Source organism: Rhinopithecus bieti, unplaced genomic scaffold (genome assembly GCF_001698545.2).
Source record: "Rhinopithecus bieti isolate Rb0 unplaced genomic scaffold, ASM169854v2 scaffold_6380, whole genome shotgun sequence".
Lineage (NCBI taxonomy): Eukaryota > Metazoa > Chordata > Mammalia > Primates > Cercopithecidae > Rhinopithecus > Rhinopithecus bieti.
This window is the reverse complement of record NW_016806642.1, coordinates 4566519-4585772: the sequence shown is the minus strand read 5'-3', so window position 1 is coordinate 4585772 and position 19254 is coordinate 4566519. Positions and strand designations below refer to the sequence as shown.

The window sequence follows — 19254 nt, the reverse complement described above, 5'->3', positions numbered from 1 at the left end:
TGTCTGAATCTATAACATGCTATCTTTATTTATTTATTTATTTTTTACCTTACAAATCTGAACGGCATATTTTAGCTGCTGTTTGAGGTTAATTTTGTTCTTATTCTTTGGAAGATACTCCTTAAGGCTTCCCGAAGGCAGAAATTCCATGATGAGCTTAATACCATTTCCTCCTGTTTAGAAAAAACACCCATCAGTCTGAGGCTGCCAAATGAGGGAACCGTGGGAGAGGCAAGGGCACAGGATCTGAGACAGAGGCCCTGAAGTGATGTCAGCTTCACCCCTTCATCACAGGCATGTTACTTGACCTCTTATGCCTCAGGATCCTCAGCAGTGAATGGAGATGGTAACACTGGTGTACCTACCTCACAGGCATAAGCACTCACTGAGATAACAGTCAGAGTGCTCTGTAAACCACAGGCAAATGATCATTTTCAAAAATTATCAGCTCACTGTCAATTTCACTACCATGAGTAGATACTGGCTTGCAAATAAGATACAATTATTAGTAAATATTACTTGCCACTTTGATTTAGACAGCTAGAAAACGAAACACCCTGGCTAGTATTGGATCAGAACAGGGAAGTGGGTGAAGGTGGAGTAGGACTCAGTTTCATAAGGCATAAGTGCAAGTGACGTGGAGAGACAGTGCTGGAACCAGCCCCTGGATGGAGGGGGCCTGGGTGGCCTCCTCAGGAGCCCTGCAGCTGCTGAAGGATTTGACAGTACATATGACTTGGAAGCCTTGAGAGTGTGGGAACCACCAGCTAGCATGTCAGCTGCCCAGATAAGGCCACGGGCTGCCTGTTCTGCACTGGTCTTCATGACCCTAGACAGTCACCAAATCTTTAAACCAGACCCCGGCCTTGCACAACATACCATCTTCCGTGCAGATTCCTTTGTACTTCACAATGTTCTCGTGATAGAGGTTCCTTAAGATCTCGATTTCCTTTTTCAGATCAGCTATGTGGTTACCTCCACTCTCAGGCTTCAGAGATTTGACAGCCACCTGCTCCCCTGTATTGTCCCCTTCGGGGTCATACCTGCAGAGCTCAACCTTCCCAAAGTGGCCCTGGAGGGAAAGATGCATGTGCTGTTATCAAGGAAGCCCCAGCGTAGGCCACAGAACACAGAGAAGTCTTGCTGCTCACAGCCATTCCTTCCTGAGGGCCAGGGGTTCTCGCCGTCTGGCCTTGCAGGCAGAAGCCTCTCACCTGGACTGTACCTGCTCGCTCCAGCCCCCGCGCTCTCTTGGCCTCACAATCTGTCCCCTCCGTTACTAAGACAAGGAAAGTAGCAGGTGACGATGAACCAACTCATCAGTCCCAGCTTCCATGAACATGTAACCCACAGGAAATGAAGGTTATTTCTGGGCCTGCAGGACAACTGTGCCGTTCTCTGAAAGTTCTGGGCTCACATTACAGGACAGGCCCCACAGCGTGGCTGAAAAGAGCAACTGCATGAGGAGTCTTTAGAAGACGTGAGATCAGGTTCCACCCAAGCCACCTGACAGCGACAGTAGTGGCCAAGTCCCCTAATCTGAGCTGACTCCTGATGCACTCACTATATACAGAAACTGGCCTCGGGGATGGTGGGGGGAACTACGGATGCCATGCTTCTGACAATGCCTGGCACAGAGGCTGGCACACAGCAGATCCTGGAGATGTATCAAGTCTGTTTCATTAACCAGACTACAGAACATCTGTATAAAGACACAAATCTCAGTAGCTTCTCTAGTCACAATTAACTGTTTGGAAGCTCCCATTTAAGGTACAAAGAAAAGCTGGTATTTTATTTTGGGATTCTGTGCAATAAACCTATCCCTCCTTTAAAGAGCCTTACAGGGCTGAGTATGGTGGCTCATGCCTGTAATTCCAGCACTTTGGGAGGCCTCCTTGCTTGAGGCCAGGAGTTTCAGAGCAGCCTAGGCAACATAGCAAGACCCCATTTCTACAAGAAAAAATAAAAAAATATTAGCCAGCATGGGGGCATGTGCCTGTAGTTCCAGCTACTCAGGAAGCTGAGGCAGGAAGATTGCTTGAGCCTGGGAAGTTGAGCTGCAGTGAGCTATGATCACACCACTGCACTCCAGCCTGGGACACAGACAGACCCTGTCTCTTGGGGCAGGAGAAAAAGAAAGAAGCTTACAGGATATATATGCCCAGGAAAGTCAGAGGCAGGGATTTTCCTATTCCACCATATCTATACCTACTCCCCCATCTATCCCTCTTTCCATTCTCTTCTGTCCTGTAGAGAAAAATCAAGTCTCTCAAGGGAGCTGCCCAGAGTCCCGTGTGCATACACAAGCGTGCGTGCAGGCGGTGACATGCATTCCGTCCGTGCCCGGGTGTCACATGGAGAAAAACACAATCCCTTGTGATGAAAGTGGCCCCCAAATGCAGTAAGGTGCTTTTGCTCATGGACCTGGCCCCAGAATGAAAAGGATGGAGAGAAGCTGTATGTGCAGACAGAGGCACTGTGAATGGCGGAGGGCTCTGCCGTCAGGAGCAAGAAGCACGGGTGTAACTTACCTCTCCCAAGTCACGGATCCTCTTTAGGAAGCGCTTTTCAAAATGCGTGGGGTCCACTTCAGTTGCTGGCTTTTTTTCTGAAACAATATCTGGATCTAACAGAAGAGAAAAGAAAATAAGAGTGAAAGGCAGGCGATTGCCAGGGACTGCCACCCAGGCTCCTGTTTCTCCCCAGGCTGGGTTAAAGCAGCACATGGCAGGTCTTACTCTGCTCTTCAAGCTTATTAATGTCTCTCATGATGGCTCGGAAGAAGGGCCTCTGATTGGGGTCATAGTTCATGCAGCGGGTCATGAGGTCAGCCAGCTCCTTACATGATGGTGTCACTGGCCTGCACCGGCTTTCATAGAATCTCTCTTTCTGCAACAAGAGGGACACATAGAAGAAACCAAAGGAACCACCTACAAACTTCTCAGCCGCAGGTCAGATGGAAGTGCCAGTTCCTCATTCGATTCTCAACATCTCCACTTACAGGTAAGTTTCATAAATGTTTGTTACTGTTGCCTTCTTCTTGGAAGGGGAAATCACAGTCCTAATACTGAATAATCCAAATTCAAGGAGACTGGGCAGTATAGCTCAGTCCCAAAGAGCTTCATTCAAGTAAAGGCATGCAACCTTTCCGGAATACAATTGGGCAACATGTACAAAAATCTTTAGATTCTTTAAACCCTCTGATGCATTAATTTCAATGACTGAATGACTCAGAAATAAAGCAGATATGAACAAATACTTATGTATAAGGATGTTCCCTGCAGAATTAGATAGAACACTGGAAATCTGAAAACTTAAATGCCAAATATAAATTTAGTCAAGTAAATTAAACAAAACAACTCATGTTAAATTTTTAAAAATTATGATTTAATCTCACAGGAAAGCACTCATAGTATTAAATGAAAAAACTCAGAATTTTATATAACTCTATCTAGCATGGCCCCAATTTTGTTTAAAAAAGAGATATAAACAGGCTGGAAGACAAAATGCTGAAGTGTTAACAGTGGTCAGGGATGACAAGAATGTAGTGATTGCTATTTTCTTTTTTTAACAGTTTCATTTTTAAAATTTTCTTCAACTGTTTATTACTTTAAACTTTAGAAACAAAGAACTTATGCTACTTTTGGAAGATGAAGTGAAACTACTGCATTCCAGTTTCTACTTTGTAGCTGGACTCCAAGGGTACTAAGTTCCTCTCTGGTCCCCATGGGCCCTGGGGTGGGGTGGGGTGGGCAGGCCCCAGAGGACAGGGAGGAGGGAGGACTAGAATTAAGGAGCTGAGAGCTGCTCTTGTCCTTGAGTGTCACTCACACATCGCTGCGTCAGTGCAGCCTGCAGAAAGGCCATCTAACCCAAGGGGACTTAGGTGGAGAGAGACCCCTATTTTATCAAAGACACGGGTCCTTCCTTACACCACCCTGTATGCTGTTCAGCCTGGGGTACGCAGCACGTGCTCAATAAATACTGGCTGATGACAGAGGGTATGCTGTTTCATTTCCAAGGATTCAAGGAAGTCAAAAATAAAAATGAATTTCCCAAAAGCCTCGGCTGAAAATTCCAAATAGCAGATCTGTAGATCCGATGGTTTCCCCGTGGGTTTAAGATCCTTTCCCAAGTCCTGCACCATCTTTAACTGGCAAGTCATAGAGGTTCTACCTCTTCAATATCTCCCACCCTGCACTCTGGACTCCTGCTGCTATTTCTGGATGTGGGGCTCTCATTGCTGAGAGCCTCAGGGCCCTTGTCTGCCTCCAGGTCTCTCCTCTGTCCATCCCAGCTACTGCATCCAGAAGAACATCCCAAGGCCAACCTCCAAGCCCCTCCCTCCTCCACCCAAATCCTGCCTTGTCCCAGGCCACCCCCAGGAAAATGTAGGCTCTGCAGCCTGGAATCAGGGACTTTAAACATCTGAACCCAAATGGCCTTTCCCACCTGATCACTGTTACTCCTTTCCCCATTCCAGATACTCAAGGCGAGGCACACCAAACTACCCAGGCTCCTGGCACAGCACTGAAACCAGGCTCTCACAGCCGAAACTGATGGCTGCCCCTCTAAACATCCGGAGCACATTCCAATCACAGTAACTGAGATGAAGGGACAGTGGTCTTTCATTGTGATTTTTACTACTTTACCCCTTTGGAGTCAGAGTCTCTACTTTTTCCACAGGTACATTTGGAGGACAGGTCCACACCTAACCTGTTTTGCATTCTAGCTGAGGAACCCAGGTGAGTGGGGCTACCTGAGTCTCAGTTACCTGATCTGTCAAATGAGGGTAATGACACCCTCCTACCTAATTTGCAGGGCTCTTAGGGTGACACTTTCAGGTATTCTTTCTGGAATTCTTACCATTGTTATTTTAGCCTAAATCCCTACCATACCCTAAGGCCCTCAAGAGAAGGCAAGGCCTCTATCTTACTTCATTGTGAACCCCCAGCTTTTCCCTAGCTTGATGCCTAATACAAGATAGGAACTCCATACATATTTGCGTGTTAATTTTGCTGAATAACAGGCGCTTAAAATCTCAGATAAATAATACTATAACATCTACCGAGCTTGTGCTGTATGCCTATCACTCTCTATGCATTCTTTAATCTTCACAAAAACCCTACAAGGAGTTACTGATTATCCCTATTTTACAGATGATGAAACTAAGGTTCACGGAAGTTCAGTTACATTTGTGAGGTCACACACCCATTAGGCCTGTGAAGAGATTCAAACCTATGCCCGTCTCTTCCCACAGTGCCAGGCTTCTGACAACTCCTGGGAAGTCCATGAGTGCCTGAAAGCCCTCACTTGCCTCATGCCCTGGGAAACACCTGCTCACCTCAATCAGTGTCTTGTCTTTCAAGGGGATCTCGCCATTGTAGCAGATTTCCCAGAGCGTAGTTCCAAAGCTCCACTTGTCAGCAGCCACGCTCAGGTTCTTGGAGTCCTCAACACACTCGGGAGCAATCCATGGGATTCGTTCAATGCACTCTGGAAGACAACAGACACATTGACAGAGAAGTTTCTAGGATCTCCTGGGGATTCAATTACTGTCACTGCAGCCGGAACAGTGAGCCAATGAAGGAACTACTTCAAGCAGTGTGTCCAAACGTGGCCCATGGCCACATGAGTCCCGTGGGGGTTCTGCAGGTGTGCAGGCCTCCAAGCCTCACCCAGCACTTCTGATACATCAATCTGGGTCATAGCCAGCAGATGGGTCCTTGCCTCCAAGCTCCCCAGAAGGGTCGTGTGGAGCCAGGCTTCTGAAACCCTGGCCTCAGGATCAGCAAAACATCCCAGGGTGGGCACCATCACCCAGGGCAGGGGGACGAAAGGGGGCTTGTTCAAGGGCTTAAGAGAAGGCAGGAGATGAAGACCACCCTGGCCAATATGGTGAAACCGTCTCTACTAAAATAAAAAATAAAAAAAAATGACTCTCTAAAAGGAGACCAACCCCAGCCCAGCCCTTCTCTCTGCTGACTTGCCCCGACTCAGGATGGGGCCAGAGGGAAGAGAGGGGAGACACACCTTGCCTAGACAGCACCGTAATGGGGATGCCAGGGTCACTGAGCTTGATGAACGGACCACACTCGCTGTCGATGCCCTCACGGGCCAGGAGGAGGTTTTTAGTACACACATTTCCATGGACCAGGTCTTTATCTTCCTGCAGAGTAAAAAGGGCAAGTTTAACCAGGCTGCTCCTTCCTGTACTCTATTTCCAACCCTGGTCCCTGAGGCCATCTCTTCCTACCTCCAGCTACAGCCAGATCCGGACAGCCTGGCCCTGCCACCAATCATCTGTGTGACTTAGGCACATCACAGGTGCCCCTCGGCTCCAGCTCCCTCATCACTGAATGTGGCTAAAGAGTGGGGCGTATCTCACTGAGTTTCATGAGCATGACACTGATGAGAATCTGTGAAACACCTGAACAGCTGAGCCATGGTGAGCACTCCACACGTGTCAGCTGCTATAGAGGCTGGCAGTTCACTCATTCACTCAACACCTACTGCACTGCTTTCAGCCTTGCCATCTGCAGTATGCAGGTCGGTCCTCTGACGTGCTAACATTTCCCACTAAACAGAACCATGGAGCACAGGGAATGGCTCCAAATGACCGTCTTCAGTAAGCACCAGGCACACCTTTGTCCAGCCACAGAGCCCTGGACCCATGGAACCCAAGAACAGGCCCCTCCAGCTGCTTGGCTAGCACCTCCTTCCTGCCACCCCTCCCACGACACTCTGGTTTCTGGTGGGACGATTATGGACATCAGGACATTCTTACCAAGTAGCTCAGGGCACTGGCCAGCTGTTTGGCAACTTTGAATTTCCAGGGTGTAGTAAGGACATCACTTTTCCGGTGCATGAAGAGATCCAGAGGACCCCCTTCCACAAACTCTTCCACCATGATATCTATAAGCACAAAAGTAGCCATGTCTGGAACCTGGTCTATGGGACAGTCCTCTCCTTCATCCCCTTACAACAGCCCACTTTAGTGAACACTACTCGACCTCAGAGTACACAGATATCCTTGGGGGGTGCAAAGGTACAGGGGCTTCAGAGCTGGAAAGGCCAAGTTCAACCCCAAGCTCTTCTTCTAAATGGGTGGCACTGAGCAAGTGACACTTCTCTGAGCCTCAATTCCCTCATCTGTAATAACAGATGGCGGCTCAATGTCACAAGGCATGGAAAGCCTTGGCAGAGGGCCTGACACAGAACAAGGGCTCTGGGAACAGCCGCCGCCACTGCTGCTGTTCTACAACGCACTGCAATGCCGAGGTCAGGCCGCTCGCACAGCAAAACTCCCTCTCCACAGGACTCCTGTGTGAGTACACCGAACAGTTCACATTGTCGGATTTCACAGGGAAGAAGTCACTTGGGGTTTTAAAAAAAAATCGTTCTTCTTCCAAACTTATATGTCAGGAACTCAGCGGCCAAGGCCACCCCTCCATCTCAGTGTGCAGCAGCAGCCCAAGGGCCCACCAGCTCAGTGGCTTGACAACCAAGAAAGGGCCAAGCCTGCCTGCGGTTGAAAGGCAGGCCAGTCCACTCGAGGGGCCAGCGTCTTGCTGCCCATGGGGTGCGCTCACCTCGCTCACCTGCCCAGAGCTCCTGGAGCCTGACTCTTGGGGCCGTGACCTCATTTCACTCACCTCAGCCTCCCAGGTCTAGCACAGTGTAGGGTTCTTGCCAGCGTTGACAAGAAAACATTACACAAGTGAATGAAAAGCAATCGGTTTTAGTTCCACCTCCACTACTAACTTAAGCAAATCATCTGCTCCGTCCCTCAAACTCCTCAACAGCACAAAGAAAGGCAAGAAGCCTGGGCAACATGAGGGTGGGAAGAGCCCCCACCGTCTCCACAGCACCCAGGCTCCCCAGCCAGGCCACCCACCCCTTCAAAAGAGAACACACTTACTCTCCACGTCGCGGACACAGACGCCATAGAGGTACACGATGTGTTTGTGGGAGACCTGTCTCATCATGCTGGCTGCCTCGAAGAAGGCCTGTAGGCAAGCAGGATACACGAATGTCTCAGGCCAGCCTGGAGGGGGCTGCTCCCCAGGGGCTCTGTTGAGGGAAAAGCCAGTGGACCCAGGGAAGCTCACCACTGTCGCCACCCCAGGCCCTGAACATCAATCCCCTGGCCTTGACTGTCCAGAGGCACTGCCAAGCCTTGTTCTCTGGGCCAATCTGGCAGGGATGTGAGATTTCTTTAGAAAACCTAACAGGATGCAAAGCAGGGCTGGTGGGAGAAGCTGGCTAAGAATTTTCCCACTGGATACTCATGCCCACCTCTCTCTCTTCCTTTCAGCTCTGGGAAATACCCATGTTTAGCACTATGCTGGAACAAAGGGAAAATGAAGGCAGCCGATCTCTTTTCAATATTTGACTGTGTCACTCTAACAGTCTGTGGGATCCTGGGTGAGTCCTTTTACTCCTCTGGGCTTTAATTTTCCAGACTGTGCGTTGAGAGCCATGGACTGTATCAGGAACTTTGAACCATTTGGCCAGTCCTGGGGCTCCACAGCATGGCCACCTGGACCTGTCCTTACGAAAGGTGGGGGGGGTGGGGGTGGAAGGGAGGGCACAGGATGAGTGTGAGGAGCTGCTCAACCCACCTCACTCTACACACAGGGTCCACTAAGATCATATGTGGAGAAAAAAATTCTGAGTAAAAGGCAAGTTTGAAAACCACTGGGCCACAAGAAGTGCAAGGGTTCTTCTCAACCCATCGTGTTCCACTGGCCCTGGAAACGGGAGAGGGGAGGGGAGGAGTTCAGAGGAAGACACTTGCCAGGGAAATATCCCTGTGGCTGGGGTCTAAGACTTTGAGGATCACTTTTATCTTCTTCTCTTCAGAAGTTCCTTCATCATCCTTGTAATCCATCAGGGTCCCAGAGTAGATGTGTGTTCTCGTGCCTCTCCCAAGGTGCTCGCCCTGAGGGAGGAAGCAGAAGGCTGGGGTGACCTCTCTGTGCCCTGCAGTGATGGACCGTCTGGGAATGGCTCCTCAGTGGGAACATGGACTATCAGTGGGATGGGGCAAAGGCAAGAGGGCTCCCTGCCCCAGCTCATGGTCCCCAGCACCTTGTCCTTGTCAGGTCTCCTGAGAAAACAACAAGCTATTTGCCAAACACAGTGGTGACATCTGCTGGGCCCCAGGAGACAGTCCTCCTACTCCCTAAACGGCTCCTTGCTTTCTACCCCCAGGAACAGCCTCTGGCCAAAACACAGTCCTAACCTGTCAGGACACTGCAAACAGGGCCATCAACGGCCAGCCACATGGGTCCCACCCCAGGCCTCCAGAGAAGACTCAAGACAGGAGCCCCCAGGCAGCTCCTCTACTCACAGGCTGTGCTACCCTGTGAAGAGGCTTGCAAATCCCAGCTCTACTACCCGCTGGCCATGTGACATGGGGGAAATCTCTGCCCACTTTCTGCAAATGGAGGTAATAATGGTACTGACCTCATAGGGCTGTGATAAGAATCAAACCAGGAAACAGGGACGGAGGCTCCTGATACAGATTCAGGCATACAGGGGCGGGAGAAACCCATCTGGTGGGCCCATGTGTTATCTGAAGCCCTCTGGCACAGGTAGGCACAGTTTCTCACACTGGAACCATGTGTTTCCCATCCATCTATCCAGTGTGTGTGCTCATGTGTATGCATGCATGCTGGGATTTAAAGTTAGTGGTGCAAAGTACACCTGCATTTGCCCTGGCAACCTCACAGAGGAGATGGCAATGTGAAGATGATGGTGGAGACCAGGGCGATGTGTCCTGGATTTCCTGACATGTGAAAGGGAACAACACCCCCGGATGAGTGGCAGGAGGACTGAATGAGATGATCGTGCAAAGCCCTGGCTGCACCATGATCTATTTCTGAGGACCCTTCCAGTTCAAGTTGCAATAATTCTGATTTTAAAATTCCTAATATTTGTAAATCGAAATGGGATTCACGAAACTTAGGCACTGTCAAGTTGTTGACATTAGCCCCACAAAACTTGTAAAATGAAGGTCCATTATTCTATTATTTGAGGACCCCCTGGAAATGCAGAAAATGGACTGTAGCTTATACCTAGGGAATCAGTCTTATCCCCCACAGGAACATACACCATTGTTAATCAGGTATATTAATTTGCACAAATGCCACCATTTGTCATCTGTCAGAGCCGAATGGCGATGCATCCACCCTGTCTGCTGTATCCTGGCAAGGTCTTTGGCTATTCATTAAAGCTGCATCTGTCATGAAGTGATCCATCAAGGTTATGGGAAGCTGTATTCCCAGAACATCCCGTAAAAGCCATATGCTTTCAGAATAATTGCTCTTCCCGTGGCCAAGTCATGATACCATATGCTGTCAGGATTCTGCAGGGCCCCACAAAGGCCCATATGGCCCACTTCAGCCTCCTCTGATGCTGCTCCCTCCACCTTGCCTAGCTACTTGAGCTCATCCTCCAGTATGAGACCCTGCTTACCCCCCAGACAGGGACTTGCTCTATCACCCAGGCTGGAGTGTAGCAGCACAATCATGGTTCACTCCAACCTCAAACTCCTGGCCTTATGCAATCCTTCCAACTCAGCCTCCTGAGTAGCTGGGACTATAGCTTCATACCACTACGCACAGCTAACTTTCTCATTTTTATTTTTAGTAGAGATGGGATCTCATTGTGTTGCCCAAGCTGGTCTTGAACTCCTAGGCTCAAGCGATCCTCCCACCTTGGCCTCTCAAAGTGCTGGGACTACAGGTGTGAGCCACTGTGCCTGGTCTGGGACACTGCTTTGATACCATTTCCTCCAGGAAGCCATCTCTGTCCTCTCAAGATTAGGTCCACATCCTCCTGTACTTCCCTACCTTGGAACTTGACTCTTGCGAATGTGATTACCCCCTCAAAATAGACAGGAGCCTGCTGAGGCAGCAATCGTGCATGGCACATGTAATGCTTGATCTCTGTTGGCTAAGTGGATGTGGAAGGCATGGAGGATGGTGGTTACCTGCTTGGAGGCTTGAGGGGAGGGAAAGGAGGCAGGCCCCACGGACTATGTAAGTTCTACACAGAAAAGAGGCTATGAAACTGTGGCTCTGGTGACTGTAATCTCAGGACATAGCTCTGACACCACAAGAGGAATAGAGAACAATGATGGCCCTTTGGTGAAGAAATGTACCACGATGGAAGTTAGGCAGTTTAGCTGTGGATTTCCACTCCCTCAAGCCCCACCCAACAATCTCAGGGACTCATTGAAAAAGGTAAAGTAACAAACCCCCGTGTGCTACTCTCCCCGGGCTCCTTCACAGCAGGCAGCTTCCGCCCCACCCTCCAACACCCCCAAAGTGCTGCTATCTCCCCAGGTGGTGAGCAGCACCATGCTTGCTTCCCTCCAAGGCTGCCACACCATCTCCCTGATACCCCAACGCGTGGCTCTATGCAACAAGGCCAGGGTGCGGCGGCAGAACAGAAAGTGGGCTTTCCCTGGGTCTCACACCACCAGCAACAGCTCCAGGGCAGCCCCTGTAGATTCTGGGCAAAAAGGCCTCCAAAGGCTGGGATCTGTTTCTCCAGATAGCTCTCCTTCAGGCCTAGACTGTGCATGTCCTCTTGTTCCCTCCCTGTGTTCTCTCCTCCCCAGCTCTGCTCCTTCTGGAAGCATCATCAGAAAGTGCAGGACTGAACTCTGGAGGTGCTCGGTCACACAGCCTGCTGCAGGCAGCGAGGGGTGATGGCCATGCTCCCCTGTGGAGAGCCACCTCCTGCCCTGCCACCCCCTCAGCATTCCCTCACCACAGAAGGTCCCTGCAGTTCTAGGGAACCCCAGAAAGCCTGACCAAACCACTTTCCTCAAAACATGTCTCTGAGGAGCATCAGCAAGGGTGAGGAGGATGGAGACACTGGTTGTATGGCTTTTGCCATCAAAGGAAAGTCTCCCTGTTCTTTTTCTACTAAGATTTCTCCAAACATAGCCTTCCTTGCCCCAGATTCCCAGGCTGCTCCACCACAGGGAGGCAGGATCATAGCCGGCCCACACCCTGCAGCTGTGACTCACCTGCACCAGATCCTTCTTGAGGATCCGATCAAAACTCAGCTGGCTCATGGGGTAGACGGGTTGCCACTCCTGGGCTTTCTTAGTAGCCACCAGCAGGTTGGAGATTTCTGTGGAAGAGATTGGAGGAGTCTGAGCGCAGCACCCAAGATCTGAGTTCCCGGACAGCCAGCGTCTACTGAGCCGGGGCCGTGGGACCCGTGTGCAGGCACTTGCTGCTTCAGTCATTCAACAAGTGCTTACTGAACAGGCACATGGTTCCTACCCTCCAGGAGCTCACAGGGTGATGACAGAGCCAAAACTCCCAAATCACCAATTAAATGGAAAGCTACAATTTGTTCAGCTCCTCTAAAGAACAGGTGTGTGATGCTCCAAGGTTGGTACAGCAAGATCTGTTCTGGTAAGAAAGGTCAGAAACAGTTTCCCCAACGAAATTAAAATTTAAAATGTAGGACTGGAAACCAAAAGAAGTCAGAAACTGTGTCTGTCTTATTTTCTGCTCCACCTCCACAGCCCGGTACATAGCAGGCACTCAATTATTATTTGTTAAATGTGTGAATGAATGACTGGCGTCTTTCTAAAGATGAGAGCTGTGGAAGGAAGAAGCAGTACCCAGGCTCAGGGCATGACGGGAACCAGAGGAGGAGGTGAACAAACACTGGTTTTGAGCCAGAAGATCAGGGCAGGTGACCCAGAACAGTGTCCTGTCTGAAGCTCCTGGTACGAGCGGTACCTGACACGGAGAGGCGCTTACCAAATGCCCCCTCAATGTGCAGGTTTAAGTAGACTATCCCCCAGATTCTACTGATTCAAACAGAAACCCAACACATTACTAAATCCTCCAGGCCAGGAAATCCACAATCCACAGAAATCATCTTTTCCACCATGAAACTACTGCAAGGGACGAGGTTATCGTAAGGCAAGAAGGGACCTTCCAGATCCTGACTAGCAGGGAAAGTATTCCGGGAATCCCTGAAGACTTGTGTGTATTCATCAATTTTATTAATTGAAGCAGGAATGTTAGGAAAATGACAACAAATATGCATTTCCCTTCACTTCCTCTTTCCTACACTAGAAGACAATAACGAGTTAGGGCAGAAAATGTAGCCATTCAAGTCCTGATTCCTAGACTGGAACAGAAGGAAGTTCCTAAAAGAACATCTGTAAGAACAGCCAGGCATAACCCACAGAGGCCACCACACACACCGCTGGGAGGCAATGGATACTGAGTGCCGGGTCCCCGCACAGGGCCACGTCTCTAAACCTTGCTATCCCTCAGGACAGGGCGTTCTTTTCCTTTCTAATTTTTTAAGCTCCGATTGCTTTCTCTGTGCCAGCCGCTGTTCTATGAGCAACATACACACTAACTCCTTTGTCTTATGACAATCCTATGGAATACACAGTATTCTTATCCCCATTTTATAGATGAGAAAAGAGATTCCAAGAGATTAAGTAATTGGCCCAAGGCCAGGCAGTTCATAATCTTCGGATTGACACTGAAGTCAGAGATGGCTCTTGTCTCTACCCTTCCCACAACATACCTGGCCCTAATCGGGAGAACAAATGTGGGTGCCAGAAACAGGGCTCAGGGAGAGGCTCCCCTTGTTCTCATATCCTGGGCACTCCTTTTTCCAGAGGCTGTTCCCTCCATACCGTTTTCCTGACTCCACCCTGTTACCTGGGGTAAATCCGATTCAGAGGCAACTCAGGCTCAACTCAACTCAGGAGAAAAGGCATCAAGAAGGGGCCCCGTGGCTGGTGTCCGCAGGCAAGAGGCCAGGCAGCAGAGCCGCTTGGGAAACGAGAGAGGGGAATGGAACCGAAGCCAATTATGGACTATTCTTTGCATGGGCACTTCAGGGAACATGGCACCAGGGTCAACAATGTGAATGGGGGAAGCCACAGTGCCTCCATGAAGGTGTTTCCTCACTAGAAAAATGGGGGCCACAGCTGTGCCCCTCATAGGTTACCGTGTGGATGAATGGGATGACGCAACGCAAGGGCTGCCTTCAGCGCCTGGTATGGAGTAAAACACTCCCTGACTGGCTGCCACCGTGATTATGACTGGCATTACGTCTTAGTCACTATTACCATCCTTCCTGTATCATCAGGGTTCTGGAGGCCTGGGCAGTGGACTGCAGAAGTCCTCAGTGTCAGAGCTGACTGCACAGATGAGGATTTAAAAGGACCGGTGGAAAACGGGCCCAGGAGCCCCCTGGGTCCTTATGGAGCTCTCCACATGGCCTCCCTCAAACTTGGAGATGGGCAGTGGAGCTGGACACAGGACCCAGGACCACAGATGCGGGACCTGCTGAGCCATCACGCCCACTCTGAGTGGCCTCCTGCTTTTTCACTTTGCTTTTTATTTATCCCATGAAGAGTTTCTTAGTTGCATTTTCAAGTGAGAAACCCAGATCAGGGTCTGGCTATCAAAACCCCGTGGTTAGGAGGGCAGAGGAGCCGAAGAACCAACACAACATTCTCATGTCTAATTTTCACGATTTCACCACTTCTCTAATTTGCAGATGGCAGAGGGAAGAGAGAGAGCTCTGGGGGACCTATCTAAGGAAGCCTCACACACAGGCCTTATTCTTACTCTCCCAAGGTCAGAATTGGTCCTTGCTCTAAAGTCCTAGGCTGATGGCTAGTCCAAATCCCCACTCATCCTCTACCTAAGTGATCTTGGGTATGTATAATTGGGATAACAACATATTCTGGGTTATTGTGAGGACTAAATGACTTAAAACATGAAAGATCTCCAAACAATGCCTGGCAAACTGTAAGCCCTGCTCACATGATAGGAGCCATTCTTATTAATTATTGCTACTGTTATTATTCCTACTACCTATACTACTAGCTACATGGCCTTGAGCAAGTCACTTACCATCTCTTAAGTCTTAATTTCGGCCGGGCGCGGTGGCTCAAGCCTGTAATCCCAGCACTCTGGGAGGCCGAGGCGGGCGGATCACGAGGTCAGGAGATTGAGACCATCCTGGCTAACATGGTGAAACCCCGTCTCTACTAAAAAATACAAAAAAAAAACTAGCCGGGCGAGGTGGCGGCGCCTGTAGTCCCAGCTACTCGGGAGGCTGAGGCAGGAGAATGGCGTGAACCCGGGAGGCGGAGCTTGCAGTGAGCTGAGATTCGGCCACTGCACTCCAGCCCGGGCCACAGAGCGAGACTCCGTCTCAAAAAAACAAAACAAAACAAAAAAAGTCTTAATTTCATCACGTTTGTAATATCTACGAAAAGCTACTGTGTAGATGAAATAAACAAGGTAGGCACACAAACTGCCTGGGCCACAGTAGGCACTCGCCATCCAGCAGCTCCTGCTACCTGGTTCACCTGACAGGCATTATTCACGCTGATTCTGTGCTGGGCACTGTCCTCCCCACAAGCCCACAGAGTGGTGAGTGAGATCAGGTCCTGTCTTAAGAGCCCACAGTCAGGTGGGAAAGGCAACAGGAAACACATTCAGCACTGAGTTTCAGGAGCCTCAACTGGGGTTCGTTCCAGTGTGTTGCTGTGAATAACTAGGGCTGTTGGGCTTTAAGGTTTGAACTCACTCTGAGGTCTCACAGTCAAGTGGCAGATGTGTTTTTACCTTTGCGGAAAATCCTCAAGCATGAAAACAAAGGCTGCAGTTATTCTCTGAGCCTGGCAGGAAACCCTATCTGATCAAGAACACAAGTCCTTCCTCTTTCACCAAGTTCAGTGACGAGCCCCTTGCTGAGACCAAAAACTGATTCAAACATCAAGAACCCAGGTCCCTTTCTATCCTGGTGCTGCTTCCTCTGCCCACCCCTGGTGGTGTGAGCGTTCATGGACACGTTTGCTTGGAAGAACAAGATGTGTCCCAGATAAAGACTCCTCAGAGGGTCTTCCTCTGACACTCATGGGGCCTCAGTGGCAACTGCGCTACTCCTTCTCTGAGGCCTTCCTCCTTCTAAGGGAAGAACCTGAAGCATGCAGGGCAGTATCTTAGGTGAGGACAGCAAAATCAACAGTTCTCAACAGCTAGGGCACGCAGGTTAGGCCTGGCCCTCAAGCCCCTCTTTGATGCTGACCTTTGATGAGACCCACTTCGCTCTTCTGGGCCTCAAGTTTCCCATCTGTAAAATAAGACAGTTGACTGTGTGACCTCTATGTGTCTTTCCAGTCCTCACATTCTAAGAGACAAATCCACCTGCAGAACATTAGTGACACTGTTCAAGAGGCTTAATAAGGAACAGCTGAGTGGCTCACCCCTGGGCTCCATTTCACTCCCTGATCCTCCCCCATGGCCTGCAGGATAAAGACCCAGCTCCATGGCATGGCACCCAAGGCCCCCACACCCTAAGCTCAGCCTCACCTGCCCCTCCCTTCCACCTTCACCTTCATGGCAGCCCCCACCTGTGCCTCTGTTTGCACGTGCTGAGATGCCCTGACCACACTGGCAACCTCCCACTCATCCTCCCACACTCAGTTCAAGACTGCCTCCTCCATGCAGCCCCCTGTGCTATGGAACTCAGGGATTTTGATTATCCCTTTCTGTTTGACTCCAGGGTATGATATCTATGTCGGTTAAAACACCCATCACAAACTGCAGTGGCCTCATTCACCTGTAACATCGGCATTAGACTGGAAACCCCCAGAGAGCAGGGACTGGGCCTTATGCATTTCTGATTGTTTGCATCTGACATGGTTCTTGGCCCACAAAAGATGTGCCAGGAGTATCTCTCCGATAAATAAACCAGTGACAGGAGACCTCTCAAGGCATTTTATCTTAAGGAAGAATGAAGTTATTTTCTGCTTACTAATGCTGAGCATGCCTCTTTCTGCAGCCTAATGAGATGCTGAGAAAGGTATACGCCTCTTCTATAGACAATGCTCACACTCAAGGGACTGGATGTGAGTTGGGCACAGAAGTGTAATAAAACTCAATAAAGAACACCTAGAAACTGTGGGGAGGGTCCACTTTGTTTAAGCCAGCCAGCATGTTTTGGTCGATGTGGGTCTCAGCACATTACTGATGGGATACAGCCTGGCTCTGGCATGGGGAGACGAACCTCGGGGCTTGGGCTGGCAGCAGCGTTTCAACATGAAGCTGATGTTATCCGTGCGCAGGATCTGCTTCTTGAGGTGGCTCATGAGGTCTCCCAAGCTGGGGAAGCTGCGGTCCGAACCGTGCAGGCTGTAGCGGCCCTTCTGCACCTCGATCTGAAAGTTCTTGAACTGCTTCTGGGCACCCTGCACCTGCTATTCAGAAAATGACCAGAAATTACATGTTTAAAATGGGGTCAGGTGTGGGTATATAAGACATTAACATTAGGGGAAGCTGCATGAAGAGTACAGAGAAATTTTGCACCATCTCTGTAACATTTCTGTAAATCTAAAATTAGTCAAAAATAAAGTTTATTATCAATAAATAATCCAACCAACAACTAACTAAATAATAAAATGAGGTCCAGGAGAAGGCATTGATAAAAGGGAGTTAATACTACAGCAGACACAGTAGCTATTTCTACAAAAGCGTCACTTGGTTTTTCACCTGTAAGATAAAGTTCATGAAAATCCAACCTCATAGGATTGTTGCTACAATTATATAACATGGTGTGTCGAAAAACTTAGTAAGCACTTTATAAAGTCCAGCAAATATTATGTATGAGGTAATCATTATGATAGCAAAATTTCTCAAGGAACCGCCTCAAACTGAGCCCTTCCAGGCCATGTCTCTACTTGAGAAGAACCACACTGGGAGCTGGTGTTCAGTGTCTGACCCAGGTCTGGGACACTGTGGTGCCAGATAGGAGGTATAAGCAGTTTTCCTTCATGGACTCTTTTTGTACAAACTAAACTATTTTAGTGGTAAAAAATGAGGGCCAGAAAGACTTACTTAAGGTGTAAACTAGGAGATGATATTCAAAATCTCAGTTACTTCAACTGTACAATGGGATTAGTACAATGGGATTAGGGATACAGTTACTTCAACTGTACCTACCTAATATGGCTATTACAAGGCTTAAACAAGCACAAGTAGGTACGATGCTTGGCACAGGGTCTGGTGGGCCACAGTGAGTGGTGGGAGTAATCATTTCTATGACTGCTGTTTTCCCCGGGTGATGTGACATTGTTAGGGACTCATGGACACTCTTGGTACTGTACAGGCCAATTCCACTTCAGGAGGAGGCTGGGCTGTCTCATGCACTCCTCCATCGTAAACACATTAAGCTTCCTCCAGTGACTGATGAATAGACAGCAAGCATCCTGGGAAGGCAATGAGCCTGACAAGCTCTGAGCCATGGAGCCCCGAGGCCCAGCTGTTGGGGAAGAGCCTGGGCAGGTGGTGGTGTCCCTGCATTGCCTCACCCAGGACACTTGGCAGCGCTGCTTCCTTCCGCCCTTTCCTCCTCCCATTCTTGACTGAGTTCAGCCTCAGGGGTTCACCAGTGACCTTGTCCTTCCTGCATCTGCCCTCTGTGCCAAAGGCCCCTCCATGTCCCAGGTCTCCCCATGCATGTGGAGCCTAACCAGTACTGATTAAAGTGTATTGATGTAAAGTATTTTGTAAAACTCACTGTCTTTTAAAATATTCCACTTTGTATTTTTTTAAATTACATGAATAACAAAAGCATTTGTGGTCTAGTGAGGGGAAGTCAATAATTCTGGCGAATATCTTAGCCCTCAGAATGTGTCTCACATCATCCCCAGCTTCAGCTACGCTTCAGTCACTAAAAGACATCTCTATTCATTGTTCTAAGATGAGGGGCAATTTGTTAAAGTGTCTGAAGCTACCATTTGGAAAAAACTGTGTTAGGCCATGTGGATGAAGTGGCATTTGGGTGCTGGTTTTTACCAGTGAATGCTGTAGACAGGCATAGCTCTGGGTCTGAGATGATGTTGGCACCGAGTCTAAATAAACCACTCTAAATAATGACACTATACTTTCCAAGTGTTGGGTGTGAATTGGTTTTCTGGTCATGTTCCATCTTCCAGAGCCATGGTGGACCCCCACCATGGGTCCCATGAAGAAAGAAGGAAAGGGCCCTACAGGGGAAGGATGTAGGGGTCTGGCTGCTGGGGAGTGGTCTCCTTTTGAGAGCAGGGGCCCTTGCCTGACCTCCCAGGGATCTCCTCAGAGACCCAGGCTTTTCAATTCCACCCTGCAAAGGGTGGTTCTGTCTGCAGCAGCTCCTGAACCAGGCTACACTGGACACCTCATGGCTGTATGG

General features: G+C 49.4%; 1 protein-coding gene across 4 annotated transcripts in view; it reads right to left on the bottom strand.

The window, feature by feature from the left end:
* The window catches only part of JAK1 (Janus kinase 1), a 128253-nt gene that overhangs the window by 5117 nt on the left and 103882 nt on the right, over positions 1–19254 (bottom strand). For 3 of the 4 annotated variants that reach the window (XM_017877191.1, XM_017877189.1, XM_017877190.1), the window contains 11 exons: positions 17092–17281; positions 12047–12153; positions 8801–8944; positions 7922–8009; positions 6788–6915; positions 6034–6169; positions 5345–5496; positions 2739–2889; positions 2532–2626; positions 880–1072; positions 49–173 (listed from right to left, as the gene is read on the bottom strand). In XM_017877191.1, the coding sequence (XP_017732680.1) occupies positions 49–173; positions 880–1072; positions 2532–2626; positions 2739–2889; positions 5345–5496; positions 6034–6169; positions 6788–6915; positions 7922–8009; positions 8801–8944; positions 12047–12153; positions 17092–17281 (1509 nt within the window). The remainder of the gene's footprint in view (positions 1–48; positions 174–879; positions 1073–2531; positions 2627–2738; positions 2890–5344; positions 5497–6033; positions 6170–6787; positions 6916–7921; positions 8010–8800; positions 8945–12046; positions 12154–17091; positions 17282–19254) is intronic. The other variant, XM_017877192.1, reaches the window with a different exon arrangement.